Source organism: Calypte anna, chromosome 3, assembly GCF_003957555.1.
Source record: "Calypte anna isolate BGI_N300 chromosome 3, bCalAnn1_v1.p, whole genome shotgun sequence".
NCBI lineage: Eukaryota > Metazoa > Chordata > Aves > Apodiformes > Trochilidae > Calypte > Calypte anna.
Window position 1 is genome coordinate 91,070,032 of NC_044246.1, and position 25,747 is coordinate 91,095,778.

The window sequence follows — 25,747 nt, forward strand, 5'->3', positions numbered from 1 at the left end:
GACAGAGCTTTTAATAAAAAGTACATCTTCTAACCAAGTGCCCAATGCACTTATCATGACTACAGCAACCTTTCAAATCTGCAGAGCTGTTGTATATTCATGGTGAAACGTTGTTGCAGTGCTTAAGTTATGCATGGGAGTATACAACTAGACTATGGCTCAGAAAGGCTGTTTTGGCAAACTACAGTGTTTTGAGACTGAAGTGTTTTTTGGGAGGGGAGAATGTTGGAGATGTAGGAGTGTGCCTCTGAATCACAGTTTTGCAGTTTAAGAGGTTGGAATAAGCAGCTTAAGTTACTGGTATTGCAAAGGCTACAAACATTCAGAGTTCTGGAGCCTGGCAGGATTGGTAGATGGAGGCCCCTCTGTTCATCTACAAGTGACTTCTAGTGTCCATAGGCTATTCAGTGAAGAGGAAATTTTATCCATCATGAAAAATAGTATTTGGTTACCTATAAAAATTAGCCTGAAGTATGCTGGAATTGCTTCTGAAATCCCATTGTATATCACAACTAAGTCATAGCAGCACATAATACTGTACTTGTAGTATCTTTTAAGAGCTTCCTATATGTAACTGGGGCGTGTGCCATATGCAAATGTGAACATACTCCTACATAAATATATGTATACAGTCCCAGATGGGGTTTTAGTTCCATTTTTATGATCTTAAACCATCTCCTTGATTATTAGCATTTTATCTGATCTTTTCCTGCTGTGGCAATCTTGCGCATTAATCAAGTGTGTCAGATCAATTGCTTTGATACAGAGTGTAAAGCCAGTGTGGTGAGGATAGATTTCCCATGCATTGCTTCAGTGTGGGTTCTCAGGATCTGACTGGCATGTTCCTACCACATTCCATTTTTGTTAGGATAAAATAGAGTGTCAATATTTTCACATAGAATCAAATGAACAGAACTCACACGTTTTGAGTCATTTTGATGGAGTAGTTCTTGATGGAACTAAATCCACATTTTGATTTCTCATAGCCAGTAGGTTTCTTGTTTCTCTTTACATAATTATGCCTTAGTGAATTAAACATATCAAATGTGTTTGGTGTTGCCTAGGTTTTCCAGAAGGAGCTGGGAAAAAGAACAAGCAGTGTCCAGGCTCTGAAACGCTCTGCCAGAGAGCTGATAGAAGGCAGTCGTGATGACTCTTCCTGGGTCAAAGTCCAAATGCAGGAGCTAAGCACTCGCTGGGAGACAGTTTGTTCCCTGTCAGTATCCAAGCAGACACGACTGGAACAGGCTCTTCAGCAGGTAGAGGAGTCCTAATTGTGCTATGTGTGCTCTATGAGAAGCATAGAAAGTATCTTACAGTTTGGGTGCCAGAAATTTAATTCAACTCATGTTGTTCAATTTATTTAATTTCATTTTCTCACTCATGCATTGCTTACCTTGTCTCCATCCCTTTACTACAGTGCATAAGTAATTCCTCTTAGCATTTATTATTGCTGTTATTATTAGTCTATATCACAAATGCAAAGCAAATGTTTCGAAGACTTTGCCATCTAAGGAAATCAGTGAATTTACAGTCAAGCATGAAGGGTGATTAAGAACTATGCCCCTTTCACAAGGAGCTGGAGATTGTAATCATATGCCCTTCGTGCTTTAGTGGAAAGGAGTGAATTTGTGTACTGAAAACTTGTTTACATTGGCACAATTACAGTGCATGGTAAAGTACAGTGCATGGTAAAGTATACTGCAGAATAAATGGAGTGGTGCTGAGTGCATTCTAGGAACTAAAGCAGTGTATGTATGAGACAAGTAAGTCCATCTCTGTTGTTTCCAAATGTGAGATAATATGGATGTACAGCTCTGTGAAAATATATTAGCTTGGAGTGACGCTAGGGTGTGGCTCCTGTGATAGTGAGGGATCCCCTGTGTACAAAAGTCCCACCCTGCTTTCTCAAGGTACTGTGTTTGTCCAGCCCTCTTGTCTCTCAGCAGGCAAAATCCTGAGCTGCCTCTGACACTAATTTTATCTGAATGTGGCTTTGCCCAAACTTTCATTTTTTCTCCAGGTGTAAAAGGGTCAGTCACCAACAGGCTGACAGTTGATTTTGTTTAACTGGTGATTTAGGCTATGCAGAAAATACAGTTCTCATCTCCAGATGGTCCATGAAAGCACCTCCTATGTAATTTGTCAGTGTAAAGGCATGACATTCTCAACTGAGCTGCAAGTACACTATAAATCAGATGGCTAAAAGCATGAACAGGCTTTTAGGCTTTCTATAATTTTTTGGGAAGCATGAGATATTTTTATAGTTATGAAAATGTAGTAGTGTATATCATTGACTTTTTAATGGAAAGTTAATGTGCCAGTACTGCTCTGTGATTAATGACTCCAAATGTGGGCTCAGTCTCCTTGTTTAAGCTGCAGTGTGTCTGTAAGATCCTCTCACAAGTTTCCATGACTTATTCTTGTATCTTAACAGGCAGAAGAATTCCACTCTGTTGTCCATGTCCTTTTGGAGTGGCTGGCAGAAGCAGAGCAGACTCTTCGTTTTCATGGGATCCTTCCAGATGACGAGGAGGCCTTACGGACACTGATAGACCAGCACAGGGTAAGCAGGAAAATTAAGAGGGTCTTCTTCTTTTTGGTGGGTCTGTTAGAAGATAGAATAAAAGAAAGGATGGCCATATCACCATATCCAATGTCTAATACTTGGTTTTTTGCAACTGTTTCTAGAGAGAATCTAGAAGTTCAGTGGAACTGTCAGTCTGGTGCCCATAGTGGTGGTGGGCTGTTTGAGTCATACTGGCTTACTAAGAAAATAATGAGCTTTTAGAAAGCTGCTGTACAGACAGGTGCAAACCCCTCTGTGGAATATATGGTGCCTGACAGTTGTAATGCAGACTGCTACAGCTGCAAAAGTGTATTTGCCTTCTGAGCACCATTGGGCAAAACAGTTTGTTCTTTTCTTTCAAGGTCATTTGTAAATGTCAGCGGAATGATGTTATCATCCATTAACCTTCTATTGTGGTGAAATAGCACTGAGTCATACTTCACATGCACTGGGTACTGAAGTATGGCAGTGCCATAGATACTGCAGATACAAGATCATAGGCCATCAAACTAATGTCACAGCAGTGAAATGGGAAAAAGGCAAAGTATGGTAATATAAGGAGTGTAGACATTATAATTTCACTCCCCAAGCAGGAAGCTACAGACATGCACAACTAAGCCCATGCAAAGCTCTTCTGGTAAGTTCAATAGTAATAGTACCAAGATTATAGTGTTTGCAGTTTTATAGAACAAATGCTAAGACTAATGGATTTGTTTGTCATTGCTTGGGAGAAAATAATAAAAAAAACCCTTGTGAAACCGAGAGTGGAAAAGCATCCTCTTTAAATTGAGTTTGGGAGTATTATTACATACAGGAGTGCATGTAGGGTATGACTTACCTAATGGGTCTTAACTAAGGAGTTTTCAAGGTACACAGACTGCACTGTTTGAGGAAGTTGGTTTGGGATTTACTTTAGGGCCCTGGATCTGATTGCTGTTCTTTAGCTGGCAGATGTGTGTATGCATTAGGAGTAGCTGACTAATGTTGGCAGTAGCAACCTGATATCTCCAGGACAATGAAGTTTGTCTTAGTGGTCTTTCCTCCACATGTGCTTTCTTCATCAGATCCCTTATATTTAATTTTTTGATTTTCTGAATACAGACGAATGAACTGTCTGAATCTTAGATCCACTGAAATAGAAAAAAAATCTAAATTTTTTTCCTCTGCAGTGTATATTGATTGACAAAATACTACTGTTTAAAAGCTCAAACTTGTGCTGCCAAAACTGAAGCATAACTTGAAGCCTCAAAAAAAGGTTGTCTCTGAAAAACTCTAATAACAACTAAAACAGCACAACCAACCTCAGTGTTAGAAGTGGCCATATTGCACCTAAATTTTTAGTAGGGTTCAGAACATGTTTTCTCAACCGAAGGCCAAACAGTAGAATTACAGAATTTTTCAAGCTGAAGATTACCATGCTGCTGCTTTACCACTCATTAAGTATGTACAAAGAAAAGCTTCCTTGAATGAGGGGTCTCTCCCCTTAGTCTTATAACATCAACTTTCAAGAAGAAAAAAAAAAAAGGCAAGTGAAAAAGTAATATATGATACTAGTTTTATACACCATGTCTATATTATACTGCAGCAGTATTAATATCCAGAAACATGCCAATGATATTATTTACATAAATGTAAAACGTATCTTTTATCACCTGATTGTCTTAAAATGGTTTTGATGCATTTGTATCCAGCTACATATTGAAAGGTTTCTTCAATAAGGTATTTTATCCAAATGGCCCATCTTCATACCCATTACTTATTTTGTTTTCTTGAATAGTGCACATGATTTAATGAATTCTGCTGTCTCAGGAAGAGATATTTCTGTCACTCATCATCCTCTCTAGGAACTTACAGGTGTAGTGGGTAAATGCACTATGTTAATGGGAACCATCCCATCTCCCCTCTTGTAAATGTGTCTGTATCACTGGAATGACACAGAGTTCAATACAATTAGTATAATTTCCTGAGGGAAGGCTTAATACATTCTATATAGTGTGCCATAGATTTAGATTTTGAGATACTCTAGTACAGTTGTGCAGGGAAAACAATGTTGCAATGTTTTCCTCCTGGCCCTGGCTTGTTTTGGTAGTCTCCCACTGCAACCATTTCTAAACCCATTTTAACTGAAATAGTGTAAGAACTCATTTATTTTTAGGAGAGAAGGACTCCTACTGTGATTGGATCTTAAACTCTGACATTAATTTAAGCTTAAGTCAAAATCAATTAGTAATGAATCTCTTTAAATATACAGACTACCTATTCCAGGCTTTTGCAACAAGGTTGAAGAAATTATTTTTTACATTATTACTTCATAATAGTTTCATACTTATTTAGTAAAGGCACAAGATAAAGTCACTATGAGTTGTATAATTTATTTTTATGATGTTTAGGTGATTTTTTAAGTTTCCAGGATCTGACTTGGCTGATCTTTAATTTCTGGAATCCAAAGTAGCCCATTGTGAAACTTTCAGAGACATGGTTCCATTCTGTAGCCCAATTAAAGATGCTAGAATAGAACTACAAATTCCTCTCATCACTGAATGATGCTGGCAATTCCTGTTCAGGGTGCTCACACAGACACACACAGAATTACACAACATTTAGACATAACAAAAAAGGCAAACTATAAAAAGGATGGGGAAAGTTCTTCAGCTTTTTTTTGGTTTTGTTTTGGTTTTTTTGTTGTTTTTTTTTTGTCTCCCTGCACCCAGTTCTGATCCTGCCACCCTTTCCTTTGCCAGACTCTCTAGAAACATCAATGACCTTGAACGTCTAAAGCTGTGAACATCCTTTTGCTTTTATGGGATGGTTCCCACATGGCAGTGCCTCTGAAAACAGATGGTTAATTAGCAGTCTCTGCCCCCGTTCTTGCTGGGTCTCTCCCCCTCAGCTGCTGAGTTTTCACATTTGTGTTAGTTTAGTGTAGCTGCTCCTGGAGTCCTCTATCATCTTGTCTGAGCATGCAATTACACTTAGCCATTCCCAGCCTCTGCTAGGAGGCTTATAGTTCATTATGAAGAGTTACTGTAACTGACAAACTAAGTCATCTGAAATGTTGCCAATAATGAAGCTACCAATCATAGTGTTGATTTATGGTACTTCTAAAATGCTGCCATTTTCCTTCTTTTTAAAATTAGGGCGTATGTCTCTCAAGTATTTACAATATAGTGGGATTTTAAGGAGTGGCAGGTTGGGGTAAAGATTCTAAAGCTTCATGTAGAACTTTATATGGAATAGGCTTTTTAAACAAATGTAACTCCTCTCTGACAAATTAAACTTACCTCTTGCAAATAGAATCTGCTTGAGTGATCAAGAGACTTGTGACCTTCCAAGCTGTACTCAGATACCTCTTGCAGATTTTGTCAACATCTAATCAAAATTGTTATCTCTGCTTTAGGAATTTATGAAGAAACTGGAAGAGAAAAAGGCAGAACTGAATAAAGCAACAGGTATGGGAGAAGCTATCCTAGCTATCTGCCACCCAGACTCCATCACTACCATTAAGCACTGGATAACAATCATCAGAGCCAGGTTTGAAGAGGTCAGTATATGTAAAGCCATCTTCATTGCAAGAACCCACTTTAATTGGAACAGAGCTGACAGCTAAGATGGGGGTTACATTGGGAGAAAATAATCCAGCTGTTGAGAACTAAACATTTCAAATATCCACAATGATGGATGGGAATACCATTCTTCCCTAGGTTTTATTTTAAAACCTATAAGGTTTTAAGAACTAAAGCAGATGGTCAAGCTTCTTTGTTTGTATGTATTATAGGAAATACTGCCTGACACGTCTCATGTGAAGAAAGCCAATAGTTTCTGGGGAGAAACTTAAAAGTTACAAAGGAAATATAGGGTCAACTGGAAGCATTTCTCTATAATTACATTAGGGAGGATTTCAGTTGAACATATTCCAATGTAGAAGATTTCCAAATTAGTTAAGTGGCTATAAGTAGGTCTTGAGGTTGTGCCATACTCTCAGATGTTAAGGTGGAAATTTCTCTGTATATTAAAATCAAAGAAAACCAAAATACTGTTTTTAGTATGACTTCAGCAGTGCCCGGGAGGAAGACAGCAAATCCTGTGTGAGTCATTAATTTATACATATTGTTTGATAAAATTATTAATATATTTCTTGGATGTGCTAATTATTGCACTTAATCCTGAATATCTGTGTAAAAAAATGTGATGATGACCTGGGAATTTTAGTTACCTAGCACCTTTAGTGATCAGCTACTGCGTTCAGCACCTTGGATAATCAAACATCAGTAGGCCTGGGAGAAAGGTCTGGTTTTAGTTAGCAGATCAGTTTTAAATGCATTTTAAAGAATTTCAAATGTGCATTTCTTCATGCATTTGTTCTTTTATCAAGGTCTTAGCATGGGCTAAACAACATCAACAGAGACTGTCAGGAGCTCTGGCTGGACTTATTGCTAACCAGGAGTTGCTGGAAGCCTTGCTGTCCTGGTTGCAGTGGGCAGAGACTACACTTAGTGAAAAAGATAAAGAGGTTATCCCTCAGGAGATTGAGGAAGTTAAAGCACTTATAGCTGAACATCAGGTAAGTCATGTTAAGTGACTTGTGTCCTGCACATTCCTGTAAATGCTGTTGACATTTCAGCTAGGCTTTGCAATCAAGTGTGAATCTCCTTAGTTATTTTTTCTCCTAATAATCGAGTCATTTTTCACATACTCAGTTTTATGTATGTGTATGAAATGCTTGTAGTTATGCAGCACAGGTAAAAAAACAACCAAACAAAAATTTAGTGAAGCGTTGCTCTAAAAGCAAACCTACAATTACCTGTAGGAACAAGGATGGTAATAAAAATAATAATAGTGGTAGCAGTAGTAAAAGAAAACCTGCATGACGGTGCTGCTGCCTTAGAAGTAGTGTTGCAGTATGGCTTTATTCTATGGCTGCTTTTTAAAAAATGCGTTTATTAAGTGCTAGGAGGAATTGCTGGTGCAGTAACACTGGTAGGCTTGCCCCAGTTTACACATGAGAAATGTCTCACTTCTGTGAACTGCAGTCTGGGTAGCAAGGAATACCTGAGTGCTCGGAGTCAAAATTCTGTTGTACATCACCTCACCATGCATGGTTATTAAAAGAGTTTGAGAGAATTTTCTTTGTATTTAGCCCTCCTTTAATAGCCAGGCTGTAGTGGTTGTGAAAGTTTATATTGCCAGTTTTTCTTACCTACAAAACCCTTATCTGGGTCATCTTTATGTCATCTGGCATTACAAGAGTCTTTCTGTGCAATTCTTGTAACTTTGTTGTTTTTCTATTGTATGTTTTTCATTCCTGCAGTGACTTTTGTGTATTGTTAATTAAAACCACCTCTATCTGATTACAGACATTCATGGAGGAAATGACCAGAAAACAACCTGATGTGGACAAAGTTACAAAGACCTATAAAAGAAAGGCACTTGAACCCACTCCAGTACAATCTCATATTCCTGTTCTTGATAAGGGGAGAGCAGGAAGTAAGTAACGAAGCATCTAGGGGCAGGTCACACTCAACCTTCTCTATCTATAAAGATAACTAATAGGTTTGATTAGCTTTAAGTAAAACAGACTAAAATTCTCTTAGCTGTTTTTTTAATTACCTCTTATGTCTCATTGCAAGGAAATTTCTCATATCAGTCTTGTATTTTTAAACTTTTTCCTATACTTCTTGAATACCTGTTTTTGAAGTGTGCAGCCATTCACTTGCTGTGCAAATTCCAACTGCATATGCAGTCTTTGAAATCTAACATTATCTGAAAGTGCAAACACATTCTTTTACAGAAGTAGAGATAAAATTTTGCTCCTACTTTCTATGAAATTGTATGCATGCCATTAGAAGATGTGTTCAGTGAAGATGAATGGAGAGTGAATTATCAAGTGAGGAAATTGCTTTTTGTATTTCTAGCTATACTCACTCACTTTATACATACCTATACATGGAACCTGCTTCTAAAATGAGGTCGTTTACTTTGCAACACTCAAGACAGTTGCAAAGATTGTATTTAACTTGTGCAGCTTCACCAGTGCAGCCACTGCTAGCTGCTTCTGGCAAAAGATGGTTTAAGCACTATTGTTCTTCCCCAGCAATGGCAAAAAACCCCAAAAAAACAAACATACTAAAAAATTAAATGGAATAATACCAGGGTATGTGCTCATGATTTGGGACAGGAAGTAGTAGTTTTAGGAAGGTCTAATACCCTTCATGTGAGTGTTTGTTTTGTTTGAACTGTGTGAGACTTAACATTTTTTATCATGTTTTAACAGGAAAGCGTTCCCCAACACCAGGCATATATCCATCAGCAGCTCAGGCACAAATTGAAACTAAGAATCCACGGGTAAATCTTTTAGTTAGCAAATGGCAGCAAGTCTGGCTTCTGGCCTTGGAAAGAAGAAGAAAACTTAATGATGCTTTGGACAGACTTGAAGAGGTCAGAAAAGAACTGTACATAACACACATCCATTTTACATATACTCTGGACTAAATTTTCTATGCTGTAAAGGCTGTAAATAAATTCTGTATTTGTTGTGTAATATTGTATGATACAGCTAACTGAAAACACTGTGATAAATGAGCGTTAATGTGCTTTAGAAGCTGCCATTCAAATTTTAAATGTGAGGAGAAATGCCATTTGAAATGTTTATAAAGGTCCTCAAGAGACCTGTTACTCAAAAAAATGCAGATGATATCTCTCAGTGATTTCAACTGAACTGATTAATTGATGTCAACTGAAAAAAAAGTTCTCTCTCTTTTTTTTTTTTTTTTTTTTTTTATTAAGCTGAGAGAATTTGCCAACTTTGATTTTGATATTTGGAGGAAAAAATACATGCGATGGATGAACCATAAGAAGTCTCGTGTGATGGACTTCTTTAGGAGGATTGATAAAGATCAGGATGGAAAGATAACAAGACAGGAATTTATTGATGGCATTCTTTCTTCAAGTAAGTTTTTATTAGAAACTTAATGTTGACCTTGGAACAAGCATCTCATGAAGTCTTATTGTCTAAATAGTGTACCCAATGCAGTATATTGTGCTAGAACATCACAGATTTTCCTTTTGAAGTTATTAATCATGGTTAATTCCAACTGTAATTATTTTCCTTGAAAGTATTTCTAAATTCTATAAACTCTGTCTAGTTCTTCTACATTGTGAATCAGATTACAAATGTCACATTTATATTACTGGCTAATTAATAGTTCACTGGACTCGGATTGTCATTTCCCTGGTACACAGCTACTTCAGTTGCTTCTCATTGTTTAGACAGAATAGTAAACATATCCTATAAAATCTATAGATAATATTTTCAAAATCAGTTCATGTGACCATGTGTTTTTTATGGAAAAACTTAACAGAATAGCTTCAAATATAGAAGAAACCATGTAATTTCGGAAACCAGAGTTTCCATGAACCAAGTTCATATACTTGTATAATGAGCATCAAAATGTCAAGCAGACCAGGAAGGTACTTTTCCTAGCGTTCCTGTTGGATTGATGTTCCTTAGGTATGCACAGTTGATGGTAATGTGAGTCCTCTACACCATGGCCGTGGTGGATCGCATTTCCTTTCAGCAACTGACTCATAACAGATAAGGACCTACTACTTAAAATAATTCTTTATCTTCAAATCACAGACTTTTGCTTTGAGAAGTGAAGATTCAGAATTGGGCTGCTGTTAGAATCTCATGTTAAAAGCTATTCAGTAGGAGAATATTCTAGTGTATATATTTCCCTTCCTGCTTTAGGAAGTGTAATCATATAGTCACTAAACATGGAAATCACTGTTTTGCATGAACTGACAGATAAAAAAAAACCTGATAACCCCAAGAGGCTAAACAGCTTACTCATTTAACTCAGTTGCTCTCAACTTGTTATAACTGCTAAATACTCTTTTATTTAATCCCGGTTCACAATACTGAAAGTTTCTTTGACCATTTTGTAGAGAGTCTCTGTGTGGGTTAATATTCTGTTGCTGTAAACTTCATCTAAAGAAAGATTTAGTGAAACACCATGCATGTTTCTGCAGTGGTGCATTGCATTCTAAATTTAATTAGTAGTGAAATTCTTGCTTGACCTTTCTTCACTAAGAATTTATGTTAACCTGTGGTATTTTAAGCACTTGAAAAGTCAAAATGTTAAAAAAATACATATATTTTACAGTTTAATCTGTGCCTTTGATTCTGTGTCTGTCTTCAAGCCACACTAGGACACTTATTTTGATCTGATATCTAGGTAGCACTGGAGATCCAGATTACTTTTCAGGTTACTCCTTCACTCTTTGGAATATCCTTGGTTTTTAATAATATTTGTCTGTCATCCATTGTCTAAAAACTTTTTAATATTTGTGTTTGTCTTTCAGAATTTCCAACAAGCCGACTTGAAATGAGTGCTGTTGCAGACATTTTTGATAGAGATGGTGATGGATACATTGACTATTATGAATTTGTAGCAGCTCTGCATCCAAACAAGGATGCATACAAGCCTCTTACAGATGCTGACAAAATTGAAGATGAGGTACATTCTACACTTTCTTTTTTTGCACTCTGTTCTATTAGGTTCACATTCTTTAGTTTTAAATTAACTTTTATTTTCACTCTTGTATAATTTGAAGTTTACCAGTTACAGAAATTTTTAGAAATGTGATATTAACAGTAAAGTAATAATCCAGTTGTGGTTTTTTGCAGGTTACAAGGCAGGTAGCTAAATGTAAATGTGCAAAACGGTTTCAAGTGGAACAGATTGGGGATAACAAGTACAGGGTAAGTCTTCTAAGGATCTTAGTTCTTTCAGTTGAAGATTCTTCATATGACATGGTTATGCAAGGAATTAGGCCATAATAATTTACAGGAATTTTGTATGACAATTTTATGCTTTCTTTAAACTTGTCTAAGTTTTTGTTGGTATTTGTTTTTGTTTTGTTTTCTTCTAGTTAGAACTTGCAGGCTAAAAATATAAAAAAATTCTACTGCTTGTATTTATTTTTGCTGAAACTGTTTCCAAGGTACAGGCATTTTTAAAAGCTAACTGCATGCATACATACACACAACAGCTCCTTAAAAGTCAATCTTTTTTTCCTAGATACCCAAAATGTTGAAATTGTGTCTGATTTTCTGTTGGTTCATAAAACTGGTGATATTTTCCTGTGGTATTGTGTTGTATTTCAGAAATCTTTTACTAAAGTGTATTCAATCACATGTATCTTCCCTTGTCATTTTATCAGAGCACACTGTTCTTCTGAAGAAGTACAGAAGTATATTAGATATGTACAGAGTGATTTTAAATGACAGAAGAATAAATATCACATTGGAGAGAAATATCTTCTACCCCTAGATTCAATAACCAGAACAATTTCAGATGAAATATGCAGTATTTGGCTAAGAGAGATTACTAAACACATGTATATTATTAAGACCACAGAAACAGCAATGGGAAGGAAACAAAAGCCTGGAATATTTTCCAATATTCAGTGTCTGGATGGCTCACTACCTGCTCATCTCTGAAGTAGATACTTTATTTAGATTGTCTAATGTGATAGTTTGCATGTGTTCTAGAGTCATATAGAGAATTTCCTGTAAACTAATCGTATCTTTCTTCCATTTTTCATTTCTTATCAGTTCTTCCTGGGAAATCAGGTATAAACCAGTGGAATGTGTTATGAAGTTTCTTTTTTTTTTTCCTTTTTTTTCTTTTTTTCTTTTTTTTCCCCCTTATTTTCTAATGGATAGTGATTTAAGCTTGCAATGATCAGTCTTCTTGCCATCCTTCCATCTTCAGCTAATTCATTAGCTAATTCATTGCTGGTCAGCTGTGGTATTTCTTTAAGTGCTACAGAGCATTGCTTGTCTCAGGATTCCCCCTCTTTGGTCTCTCACCTGTTTGTTTTTTTTTACCATTTTCCTCATAAAGGAGATTACTTTTAAAGGAACCGGATAATAGTCTGCAGCAATTCCAATAATAAAAACTCATGAGCATTTAAACTGCAATTTTAGAACTACTCTTATTTTATCAGCTTTTTAGCAGAATCCTTCAAAATTCTGTGTTGTGTTTTTAAGGCTATTAGATTAAAGGCTAATCACAGTAAACAGATCCCAGGGTCATATCACTTACTGTAAATTAGGCGAAAAGTACTTTCATTGTGAGGAAAAAAAAACCCAACCATATGCAGTCAAGCATACTGATTGAGAACCTGATTGTTGGTATTTTATGTACTAACACAGTGACTCATTAGATACGTATTTTGGAAATAGGTAGAATAAGCTTGCTCTTCCAGTTTAGGACTACTCCCTCTCTCAAAGTGTTTTTAAAGACTTATGGCAAGTCTATAATGCATTGCAGCTGTGTTTATTGTAGAATCATAGAATGACCTTAAAGATCATTTAGTTCCAACCCCCCTGCATGGCTAGGGACACCTTCCACTAGACCACAGGTTGTTCCAGGCCCCATCCTACATGACCTTTAAGAATACTTTGTGTAAGTTGGGTCATCAGTGAGTCAGGCAGCAGTGTTGAGTGTTATGAGGTGCTTATTTAACTCCTGGGGGTACATACTGACATGCAGCTTCCTCTGAAGTGATAAGTCTTGATTCCCTGGTGAGAATGGAAGTTGTTTACACAAACTGGATATCATTACTACTTTACTTATGCTCTTATAAAGGCAATAATATCTACAAACCATTCTGAGTATGCTAGTGTTTAGCATTAGCCATTTTAAATCCAGAGATGCAGAAAATGTACTTCTGTTCTTACTCATTGGCAAAGCCTGTTGAAGTAGAGATAAAAACATGGAGACTGGTGAATAATTTTACCACATGCCTCAAGCAATATATCTAAGTAATAATTTAAAATGATTTTTACACACATCTGCTTCAAAAAAGACTAATTTAAATTATGTTAATCCTCTTTATCTGTCATCTGTGCTCTCAGATCTGGGAAAAATAAAGAGGTTTTTGAAAGCATCTAACTTAACTGCTGCATAACAGCATCATAGTAAAAAGCACTTAAAGCCAGTTGGCTGAGGCTTCCCAAGTGACAGTGATGTTCTGTTACCAAGAATGAGCTTTTTTTTGTAGCTTAAACTAGTCTTCCTTTATGGTTTTATTCCAGTGTTTTTACCTCAGATTAGCTGAAACAACAGTAAATGTTGTTCTAGGAAAATTGGTATCTAGATTATTGGAAGAATGAAATGGTCTGAATTATCTATAGGGAAAATGGCTTAATAGCTACCTCCAGAAACCTCACTGAGTGAATTAACCACAGCCTAGACAGTTTCCAAAGCATATTGGACCCTTGGTATAATTGCATAATGGAGTCTAACTGAAGGGATAGGAGAAAAATAAAGAAAAAAGATAGAATTTTTAGAACCTGTAGAAAAAACACTCCTTAGAAACAAGCAAATAAAAGAAAAAGTGGCATCAATTTGGATGCCATTTCTCTTTTTAACTTTGATCTACATATGTAAAATGTTTCTTTGTTCAGAGGATGTTGAATACATTATTAAAAGGCCTTTACAAATAATGCTCATGTGAATGTTCTTATTTATAAAAAACCCCTATGTATTATTGAACTAAATAGCAAGCTTTGCTTTTGTTTGGTTCCTAAAAGTAATATTTCTTTGAACTTATTCCCTCTTCTTGGCTTAAGTAGTACCAAACAACTAACGTAATTTAACCGTAGGGAGCATGTTTGTGTGGTTTGCATATAAAACATTTCTGTCTCCTCAGTGGAGCAAGTAGGTACAGTTGAACTATGGCCATCCTTCTCTGAGGGTCAAAGATTGTCCCAGAGAAGTATATTTGACTCCTGTTAGTTTCCATGAGTGCTCTGCATGTTTGTGTGTCAGAGCATTACACTTGGCCTGATGATCTGATATAAAAAGAAATGGTTTAGTGAAATTGGCTAAAAAGCACTGAATTCTTCTGGTTAGTTTCCATGAGATCGTGGGGTCAATGCTTTGGTCGTGTTTTATTTCATTTGGATTTGACTGGAGGTACTGCATACAGCTTTTGTTTTACAGGTTTCAAGAGCAAAATATGCATTAGGCCTGGCCATCAGCCCAAAGGAAGAACAGGCTTAAGAGTAGTTAGTATGAAGCAGGTTTTTGTGCATCTCTGAACTTTGAAGAACCTCAATGTGTAGACAGAGTGACAAAGTTTATAACAAAGGACAATAGTGACAGTTACCAGTCATTTATTGCTTCTTCAGTGTTTCTTTCCCCACATGCACCTCACTGTATCCAAATGAATGAATCACTTGATATTAACTGTGCAACACTTGTAGTGCATTGATTTTTCAGCTCCCATACTGGTCATTTAAAGTGATGCTGCCTTCCTTTCAGCTGAAGCAATAAAAAACTAGACCATTGCAGAAGTTTTGCTTAAGATTTTAGCAGTGTAATATCACAGATAGGTCTTCATTAATTTGCACAAACTCAGACTGTAACCTATTAAATAATGTTTTACTAATTTTGCTTCCTTTATGAGCTCAGACGTATGAGACTCAAGCATAAAATTAAACCTGAGTTTCTTTGTTACTGTCCTACCATCTCCTTTGGATTAATGCAGCAGCATCTGATTTGAAATCTTAACAGCTTTAATAATCTGCATAAATAAACATGATTTTTAATTACTAATAATTAAATATCTAAATAAACCTTTTTAAGTTTCTAATTTTTAACCTGTCAGTATTGAACTGCAGCTGAATGAATGAGAACCTCAGAACTGTTGTTTAATTTTTATTGCAGTTTGGTGACTCTCAACAACTGCGCCTTGTCCGTATCCTAAGGAGTACAGTCATGGTTCGTGTTGGAGGTGGCTGGATGGCACTTGACGAGTTCTTAGTGAAAAATGATCCTTGCAGGGGTATGTAACACAACTGTTAGAATGGACATGCAGATAATTATTTGGATACAGTCAGTGTTCATTGTCTCAAGAGTCATTCATTCTCAAGAGAGAAATAGCATTGTGTAAAATGCCAGTTCTGTATAAATCATCTCACTAAATGTCATGTAATGATCAATTTTTATAAACTTAAAACCCATAGTTAAGATCTTTTCACTTGCACTGATATTTGTCTAGAATAACTGTGGCGTCTTCTGTGCATTTCTTCCAGCATTGGAACGGTGTAATTAAGAATTGAACTTAGCCCAGATAGAGTTTATGGCATTTAAGTTACTTCTATGACTTGGCAGACATAGCACAAAGAAATGTCCAATAAAACCTTCTTAGAAGTTTTAAGACAGTGAATCGAAACAAGACAATTGAATTAAAGACCAACAACCACAACACAAAAACCTTCCCTGGCCAGTGGTTGCTCTGCCTTTTGTAGTTTTTCATTGGCATCCTCCCCAGAACTGCTTTGCAGAGCCCTGAGCCTTGTACAAAGGAAGTGGAAAACTCTCTGGTCGTGAGGACTTTGTGCTCTGCTGGGGAAGCAGAGTGTGCTCTATCACCGTGCTGTCCAGGACGCTGTATCAACTGCATCATTCTTGGAAAAACAGATGGAGACAGAAAAGAAGCCATTTGTGAAGCAAGCAGGAGAGATACAAATCAAATAATAGGCAAAGTAACAAAGTTGTAGAAGGTATAATAATGACTGTGAGATGACAGTCTGTAACTATGTAATTCCATCCTGTTAACTGTCAACATTAAGTTTACTCTCAGGTGTTCTGTAGAATCATAATCAGTATGGTAATAGTGCAGGAACAACACAGAGGAGTTCAGGAGTGGCAATTTGAGGTAGTGAAGGCAGAGAAATCCACTGTCCTGTAGACATTGTTCCAGTGTCAGCTATCTCATGCAGCTTCTAGTTTGGGACCAGGGGCTCTAACATTTTGATGTAGGCCTTGAGAGAGTGGAGAGCTTGTATGGGTAGTAACTGTTACCCTGAGTCAAGGAGGTTAAATCCAAAAAGAAGGTACCACAAAACCTTGTAAGGGCTGACGATGTTCCCTGAAGGCTTAGAAACCTTTGTTTACTGGCTTAAAACGTACCCAGAATACTTCTTATCCCAGTGTCATTAAAAAGCTGCCAAAACCTTGTGATGACATCGCCGTGAAGGGTTAACTTGGTTAGTTTCAATATCCAGTATTCAGTATCCAGAACATTTTTCTCTGGTCTACTGTTGAGTAGAATGTTGCAATTTCTACTTCGGTTTACATTGAGAGATGCAATACTTAGTATCTTATCTGATTAATTTATTGGAATTCCTTATTACTGTTCTCAGATTCAGAGTCCTTTGGGGCTTCATCCTCTTGTCTTTAATAAACCTTGTGTTCTAGGTATCTCTATAGTACTTTTAAAAATTTTATTTTATTTTATTTGTGGGAAGCACATGAGCAGATGATTAAGTCAGCACAGTGGGTCTACAGGAATTTCAATCTCCATATAATCATGTAGCCACTGAACGTTGTACATTGCTACCTGACCATAGTCTCGTTGATGTCAGTGATGCAAAGTAGTTGTTGATGTTACTGGGGCTGGTTGAGACTTTTCCTTAAGTATTTCACCTACCAAATCTGCATTTCCGCCAAGGACTACTCAAGTGTTCAGATAAATCACATTTCAAAGAACTGGTGTCATAAACATCTCTAAAAGTATTTGATCTAGTTATATAAAATCGTTTTAGTTTATATTACTTCTTTATGTCAGCAGATAAATACTGTTACACGAGTAAACTTGGGACTGCAGCTGAGTCTGTCCAAGCGCTATTTCCTTTTTGCCTGGGAGACCTTTAAGAACTCATCTCAGAGCACTTTCTAGCAGCTTTTGCTCTGAGTCCTGTCTTTTGGCCTGGTGCTCTGAGTCTCTTGCATATGCAGCTGCTGTACTTGATTTCTTCTCCTGCTAACGATTTTCTTTAATGTGACCCATGTCCTGTGTCATTTTTTCTAGTTCATCATCACGGGAGTAAAATGTTACGTTCGGAATCAAACTCTTCAATTACCACTCAGCCTACTATAGGTTGGCAAACCCCTCTCTTTGTCTGCTCCTCCTCCTCTTCTCCTCTCTCTTCATTTCCTTCCCACTTTCTTATATATATACTTCTAACAATATGCTTCACCCATCACATTTAGCTTCATGTGTTCCCACATGGGCTGGTGCTTTGCAAGCTAATTTTTTTTAACACGCTTGAAGAGTGTTTCAAAACCAATTGTCATTCACACTGACACAGTTAAACGCTAACATGTCTTGCATCTATTCTTGCAGAACATTCTCTCATATGTGTGTTTTTCTTTGTGTGTGAGTGCTTAGCCACCAATTACCTCATTATAGTTTGGATTTTATGTTCATCATTGCATGTTGCCAAACTACGTAACTTCATAGTTTTTAATAAATATATTTGCTGCTTTCCTGTAATTTGTACTTAGAAATTTCTTTTGGAGCATTCTAGCAAGTATTATTTATTATGAGTAGCCGTAGAGTTAGCAAAACTGCTCATCAGGTTGTGTCTCTGTATTAATAGTTGATTGATTAACAATGATTTAGTACGTTGAGCATTCCATTATCACGCTGACTTCCTTTGACAGTGGTTCATTCCTGCTGGCATAAAGTATTAGAATAAGCGAGTTCTGCACATAACTCTTTTGTGTCCAAAATAAATGCATTACAAAGTGATGCATTTAATTTACTGTTAAAATGTGTTGGAGTTGGCATGGCAAAAATGACAGTAAACAGCCTTGTGACAATTTTCATAACTGAGTAAATGAACAACTTTCTTTGCTGCAGCTAAAGGGAGGACAAACGTGGAGCTACGTGAAAAGTTCATTTTGGCAGATGGTGCCAGCCAGAGCATGGCAGCTTTCCGACCAAGGGGCCGTAGGTCACGACCCTCTTCAAGGGGTGCTTCTCCCAACAGATCTACTTCTCTGTCAAGTCAAGCTGGCCAGGCAGCTGCCCCACAAGCAGTTGCTACAAGTACACCGAAGGTAAGGAGAGATACACAAAACTGTACTGCTTAACAAATGGGGTATAGAGGATTTAGATTTTAATTTTTTTTCTTGCCCCAACAATATTGGAGCTCTTCATACCTCACAGGGAAGAAGATCTGAGAAGTCTTCAGTATATTTCCTCTACTCTCTGTTTGCAACATGGGAATAGAGGAATTCTTTACATTTAAGGTGCAGCATGAGCTGACTGGTAATTGGGAACTACTCTGAAAGAGCTATGAACCTTTCTGCTTAAAAAATAAACTCTGCCATCACTTTGTTTCAGAACATTTTTCATCAGCTCTTTCTTTTTAGCTTTCATTTGTACTATGATATTTGATCTCCTTGTGAAAGCCTTGGTATCCTTCTCCATGACATTGTTTTCCATCTACTGTCCTTCATATTTTGATTTACCATTGTTTCGCATACAGACACCCCATCATTTAACACGCAACTATGGTAAGCCATGGTTGACAAACAGCAAAACGTCAACTCCTAAGCCACCAGAATCCTCAGACTATCAAGGGTCATCTGCAGAGGTACAGTAAGGACAGAGATTCTAGTCTAATGACCTTCCTTCACTAAAACTGTCACTACACTAACAGCCACTAGAGTTTCAGTGCTTCAGAGCTGCCATATCCTTTACATATTAATGCATTGTCTTTATCTTAGACCTGTGTTGAATCATTTCTTTCCTTTTTATTTTTTTTTGCCAAGTCATCTGTGGTTTTTGACTTTTAGGAAAATTCAGCATCAGTGAATTTATGTATAAAGTGCAAATGGTTAATAAATCATAACAGTATGCAATGAACCGGATGAGCAAATGTGGAAAAGCACTCCTTTTTATTTTTTTCCCCCCAGTAAAACAGCTTAAATACTTTTCAGGTTTCTTTCCTAAAATTGTTTGAGTCCACAATGTAACGTGTTTGAGTAATATTCATGAACTGCAGGAATGAGTTTAATAAAGTATGATCTCCAGTACAAAACCACTAAATTAAGAAGTACCCAGTTACTGTGTAGAAGATGGTACAAAAGACTGACTGAGATATATAGATCTTTCCAACAACCAAAAGGTTTTTTAGAGGAGTAGTGACCAATCGTTGCTCTAATAAAATAGCTATTCAATGACTTAACAGGAAATGAGCTTTGCTCTTATTTCTAGCCCATGACTTACATAGAAAGTGCTAGTACAGCAATTAGGATTGTGCCAGCAGTCAAGCTGTATGACCAATATTTGAATGGGCTTGGGGCCAAAGTGTCTCTTCTAATGTCACTGCAGTCAGTGAAAAGATTGCAGCTGGATCAGGCTGCAGACTGAGTTAACACTTGTGGGAGTTACTCTTGCCCTGGTTTAGACAGCAAGCTCGGTGAGGGGAAGCTTGTGCTACCATCTCCTTGTATCTGCCTCTCACATACCTGGGCTTTGATGCCAATTTCGGTTCAAGTGGTGCCTTACAGTGCTAAGCTTAGGTGACCTGGGCCTGGCTGTGCTCCAAGGTGCATAATGAACTTCTTGCTCTTTCCTTTTGTGGAAGTGGGTGCATTACTTGTGCATGCTGCAAACATGTATGTGTATAAAGCACTTGAAGCACACAGGGCTGTTGCTTAGAATGATTAACAATAGCACAAAGTTGATTCAGCTGTCAGTTTCTAATATGTTTCTTTATTTTCTTTCATCTTTTAGCTGGTAACTGGATTGTAAGATTAATTGATGGTACTTTAAAGAGTTTATAGACTGGGAAGGTGTTTTCATTGAATTACAAGGTGAAAGCAGTAGGCATCGTTTCATATGGGGGCACTCTTATTTCTCACCTGCTTTTTCAGCTGCCAGTATTTTCAGTGAGTTTCTTTTATGTAAGCCACCATGGTTTAATATTATGAATGGAACAAGGGGTTGCAGGGAATTTCTGCAGCATTCTGCAGCATTTTCTAGCCAAGAGTTTGGTTATGTATTTTATATGTAGACTGCATTTGGGGTTAGGGCTAATCTGAAGAACAATTTGATGTCTTTTTATTCTTACCCCAGTGATTCTATCCCAATGCCTTGCCCAAAGAGCAGCAGCTTCAGCAAGGCTAATGGTGAACGTTCCGTTTCTCCTCATCCTCCTGATCAATCTCTTATATAGCAGAGATTTCCAAAGTGGGGCTGGCTGGTTGTTAAGCACTTGTACTTGGCTTTAAAGAGAGTTAAACATTGTGACCATCCCTCTCAGAATCTGCAGGTCGTCTGCCCTGTAGCATTTCAATCCTTTTTTGTTCAGATGTGCCAGAAGTGGGCTGAGCTGGCAGCTGCCAGGCTGCTGCTTAGTGCTCAGGTCTCTGTGACTCCCAACCTTGGATCTTGGTTTTTAGTACCTAATTCTGTCCCTCCCATTGTATGAGGATCAAAGGCACAGGACACATGATCCAGGCAGCTCAACATGTTGCATTCATCACTACAGTGTTTGCTCTTTTTGGATATTAGCATTTTTTTAAATGAAACAAATATGAATACTGTAGTTTTCCTCTTATCTGCATAAGCATCCTATCTAGTATGTTATGTGCATTTTGAGATTTGAGAATTTATCTCTTGTGGCTTTGAAAAAAACCTTTCCATTTGGGGCAGATTGTAAATCAAAATTTATTTCATTCTAGGAATGAAAAAACAGATGCAGGGTCAATATATTGACAACAACATTTTAAAGTGGTCTTATATTTTTTGTCCTGCTTTTTTACTAGCAACCAGTTTTGAAATTTGGCAGATTTTGCCATCAAAATATTTATAAAAATTGAACAAAATATATTCACCTATAACCACAGAGTGGTAGAAAGTCTAGTTATGCAGGCATAAAACCTCAACTACTCCTTTCTTAAATAAAGTCATGTACCATCAACTAATCTTATGTGCTTGACTAATTATGAGAAGGTAGCATTTTTCTTGTTTCTTATGCATTGAGATACACATTCTAAAATGTTACTGTCAAGCAGACTGTTAAAGTGGGATTAATTTGTAGTTTTACATTTGGGCTACTTCAAATACTAACTGCTAAAGGAATGTTCAAATCTTCACATCATGGAAAATGTCCATATGGACTCAAGCCAGTATTTCAGATTCACAGTGAATGTTATGATAATCAGATTCTAAGCTATTACCTGATACCACTACCTGATACCACACTTTATTTTCAGCAGTGACAATCGGAAAAAAAAAAATCTTTCTTTTTTTGTTGCATAGGGAACACCAATTCAAGGAAGTAAACTTAGACTGCCAGGATATCTATCAGGGAAGGGTTTCCACTCTGGGGATGACAGTGGCATCTTGTCAACAGCAGCTACCAGAGTTAGAGCTCATTTTGCAGGTGAGTGTCTTGAATTTTGAGCTTGATCCTTCTGCTTGCTTTGTTTTCCACGTGAATACTTAAGAGTCATGTTAGGGTGCAAGGGACATGTCAGACTCATGGAAAGGAGTGAAAGTTCTGCTGTCTCTGTGTTAGTATTGCCAAGAGTGCATATAATCAGTATAATGGTCTTTCACATGGTTGCACAGCAGGTTCAGCTCTGGGTGTGCAAATTTTTTACTGCACTTTTTTTGACAATGGTATCTCCAGTGCCTCTACCTCAGGAACTAGGGAAGGAGCATTTACTTAAAAAGAAAAGGTTCTGTTCTTCACAGTGTTCAAGATATGCACAGCTATGATGGAACAAAGGGGTCAATTAATTATGCCTTTTCCATTTCTTTTTTTATTGAAAAGAACTGCATTTCTGGGCTCCTCAGTACAAGACAGACAAGGAGCTATTGGAGTAAGTCCATTGGACTTTGGACCATTGGAGGGTACAAAGATGGTCTAGGAGACTGGAGCATCTCTCTTACGAGGAAAGGCTTAGAGACCTGTGTCTCTTAAACCTGGAGAAGAGAAGGCTGAAAGGAGGAACTTGTCAGTGCTTGCAAATGCTTATATTGTTAAATGCTTTAGCTCATTATGCTAAAGGATGGGTGTATCGAGATTGGGGTCAGACTCCTTTCAGTGGTATCCAGCAACAGGAATGAGGGGCAACAGGCACCAGCTGGAACAGAGCAAGTTCCAGCTGAAAAACTTCTTTACTGTGAGGGTGACAGAACACTGGATCAGGCTGTCCAGAGAGGTTGTGGAATCTCCTCTGGAGATATTCAGAATCCACCTGGATGTGATCCTATGCAGTCACTCTAGATGAACCTGAGGGATTTGGACTATGATCTCCAGAGGTCCCTTCCAACTTTTACCATTCTGTGATTCTGCAACAGGGCAGGTACAGAACAGCTGTAGGTCACCTTATTAATGGAATATCCCAGACACATTTTTTAAAAAAGTATATGAAAATACAAACAGTGAAACTGTGCTCTTCCAGGATCCTCAGAGCATCTCTGTGTAAGGGAGAGGACTAGATGGTGAGAAGATAGCTCTGCTGACTTTCACTCACACCTTAAGCTCTGCAAAGCATACTGAGCAGTACTGGAAAATCCTGTTCAAAGAATAGGTGTATTTTAAGTTATAGGTGATTTGAAAAATGAGCCACCTGAGATTTCAGTTTCAACTTGGTGTTCTTCACACATAGAGTGAAGCAGATTTGTGAAGATCAAAAAGATGCAATAAGTAATTGGAAAATTATGGGAAACCACAATAATATTTTTCTGTTTAGGATTCTTTGTTGTGGTTTTTCTTCATGGCTCGTTGTCTGAGTGGGATTTCACTTTAGCCAGCTTGCTCAGAGCACATATACTCTGCCCTTTGTTTGGGAGAATGTGTACTCTGCCCTTGTTAACTTTCAACTTTCATCTGCTTGGTTTTGATTTTTTTTTTGATTTTTTTTTTTTAATAAGAGAGGTGCACATTTAAAAAATGGAATATTCATCTGCGTCTCCAAGGTACATATATTGGGAAATCTTTAGTGCTTGAAGAGGCCAGATAGTAAATTCTTGCAATTCATAGCTGAGAAAATGGCAGGGGAAAGAAGGGATCTGGCTGAGTGAATATATAATGCATGTCTAGCAAGTCAAGAAAAGTTGCCAGGATAATGCATTTTTAATGAGGTGCTCCAGTGACAAAATACCTATCTCAGCATTTCATCTCACATTTCCTTCTCTTTAGTGGGAGAAGTGGCATTGTTTTGTGCTTGATGGATATCAAGAGGAACTTTGATGATTGTCTAGCATGCTCTCCAGAGGTCTAAAGTTTAGTTTGTGCAATGAGGAATTTTGGAGGTTGCCAAAGACTAAGGCAAGACCTGGACACCTTTTACATCCTTATGTCTAATACTGATGGGTATCTTTTCTCTTTCTAGAAACCAGAAGAACTCCAAGCAGACCTGGAAGCCGAGCAGGAAGCAAGGCTGGTAGCAGGTCAAGCAGTCGCCGAGGCAGTGACGCATCAGACTTTGACATTTCAGAAATCCAGTCTGTATGCTCAGATATGTCAGAGACTGTTCCTGCTACCAGCAGACCAACACCCCGAGCAGGTTCTCGGCCAGGATCAGCCAAGCCTTCTAAAATTCCAACTCCCCAGAGAAGGCCACTAGCCAGCAAATTGGATAAGTCCTTGAAGAGATAATATGATTGGCTCCACAAAGGTCTTTTCCTTTTTGCATTAAGTATTTAAGTTCATAAGATGTAAAATATTATGTAGAAATTATTGTGAAATATCACAAGAGGTGGATTTTTAATTCTGCAGATGGCCTTATCTGTGTATTTGTCTTCTTATTTTATGTGTATAATTTTTGTCAGATTTCATTTTGTTTATGCCATATCCTGTGAGAAAGGGGAAGAGTTTTAATGTAAACTAACAGTTGTACACAGTAATGTGTAGAAAGTACACTAAGAGTAATTGCCGAATGTACAGTGTACTGAATGTACAGTAAGTCTCTACAACCTGAATAAAATAGACCTGTTGTTATGTCATTAGTTAACAGTAAAGGATACCTCATTATTTTCTTTAAAAAAGAAAAAGAGAATACTAAAAAGCCAAAAGACACAATTACACATTTTGAGCTAACTAAACAAACACTGAAGGACGTCCATCAAAACTGCTAAGGAATAGAAACCCACATTCACAATACCCTTATTTATACAGCATCCCTCAGAGAACTCACAGAGTTAATTAAGCACTTGCCAGTAATATGATACTCCAATACCTTGCAGCATTTCTGTGCCATTGCTTTCAATGAGGCCAGACACATTCTGGATATCTGAACTATTATTCTGTAAGAATATCAATATAAAGTGCATTCATGTAAATGTGAGGTTTTCTTTTGCTTGAGTGGATGGTAGCACTGTATCATTGAACTCATTTTGTATCAAAGCAATTTTGCTTGCAGAAAGCTCTGAAATAAACATGTCCCTTAACTTTATTTCTATTGTATTTCTTATTTCACAGGAAGATAATTTTCTGCATTATGTTTTAGGGCATATATAATTTCAGATGACCAATAATTACCATAGTAACATAGGCTTTAATGTAATTTACCATTATCAGCAATCAGATTTTGGTTAGCTACTGTATTTGTTTAATAAAACACTTAAATTGCACATACATCATTTATGAAATTATATGTAATTATTTTGTCGACAATTATTTTCTCCATATTAAACTGACATTTATATACCGTGTATGAAATGTATAAAGAGGAATTGAATTGCTTTTTTTTTTTTTTTTTTTGGTCAGTGAAATATTTTTGCCATTCATGAGTTCTTTGAAAGGAATTAATAATACTTGACTTTCAGTGCAAAAGGATACAGCTTCAAATGGGAGTGCTGTAGAATCACTGAGTAGAGGCTGCAGTATGTAGTGGCAGAATCCCTTAAAATGCTCTTAGACAATATCAGAAAGACTCGGGTAGAATTCTACCGGTATGGCAGGCCACATAGTCTAAACCTCACAGTTCATATTCCCCAAAAAGCCATACCTTAAGTAGAGGAGGTTTAGGGGAATACTGGATTATGGATGGTCCCTTAGCATGATGAAAGCAAAGCAGAAGCTCAGTTGATTACAGGCAGCTAATAGTGGTACTGGCTTTCACTGCTAACATCTATTGGCAGGATTACTAAGACAGTATTTTCCAAGTTCTCACAAGAGCTTACTGCAGACTTATAAATTGACTCACACAGTTTATAAGAAACAGAAAACCAAAATACTACTCAAAAGATACTTAAATCAGTCAAAATCTACTTGTGCCAGAATTTCCTCCAACACAGAGCTCTGCGAGCGATTGTGGGAAGCAGGCAGAAAACAGTCCTACTGCAGCT

The 25,747-nt window shown here is 37.3% G+C and overlaps 1 protein-coding gene across 4 annotated transcripts in view; it reads left to right on the forward strand.

The window, feature by feature from the left end:
* DST (dystonin) overlaps positions 1-25,032 on the forward strand; it is a 289,353-nt gene extending 264,321 nt beyond the window's left edge. For 2 of the 4 annotated variants that reach the window (XM_030446905.1, XM_030446906.1), the window contains 16 exons: positions 1,065-1,259; positions 2,438-2,566; positions 5,967-6,110; positions 6,942-7,130; positions 7,924-8,053; positions 8,841-9,004; positions 9,353-9,515; positions 10,931-11,085; positions 11,256-11,330; positions 12,186-12,203; positions 15,310-15,427; positions 17,459-17,527; positions 18,293-18,492; positions 18,924-19,031; positions 21,707-21,830; positions 23,791-25,032. In XM_030446905.1, the coding sequence (XP_030302765.1) occupies positions 1,065-1,259; positions 2,438-2,566; positions 5,967-6,110; positions 6,942-7,130; positions 7,924-8,053; positions 8,841-9,004; positions 9,353-9,515; positions 10,931-11,085; positions 11,256-11,330; positions 12,186-12,203; positions 15,310-15,427; positions 17,459-17,527; positions 18,293-18,492; positions 18,924-19,031; positions 21,707-21,830; positions 23,791-24,056 (2,247 nt within the window). In that variant the 3' untranslated portion in view covers positions 24,057-25,032. The remainder of the gene's footprint in view (positions 1-1,064; positions 1,260-2,437; positions 2,567-5,966; positions 6,111-6,941; positions 7,131-7,923; positions 8,054-8,840; positions 9,005-9,352; positions 9,516-10,930; positions 11,086-11,255; positions 11,331-12,185; positions 12,204-15,309; positions 15,428-17,458; positions 17,528-18,292; positions 18,493-18,923; positions 19,032-21,706; positions 21,831-23,790) is intronic. The other 2 variants (XM_008495643.2, XM_030446907.1) reach the window with 1 other exon arrangement.
* The last annotated feature ends 715 nt before the right edge of the window (positions 25,033-25,747 follow it).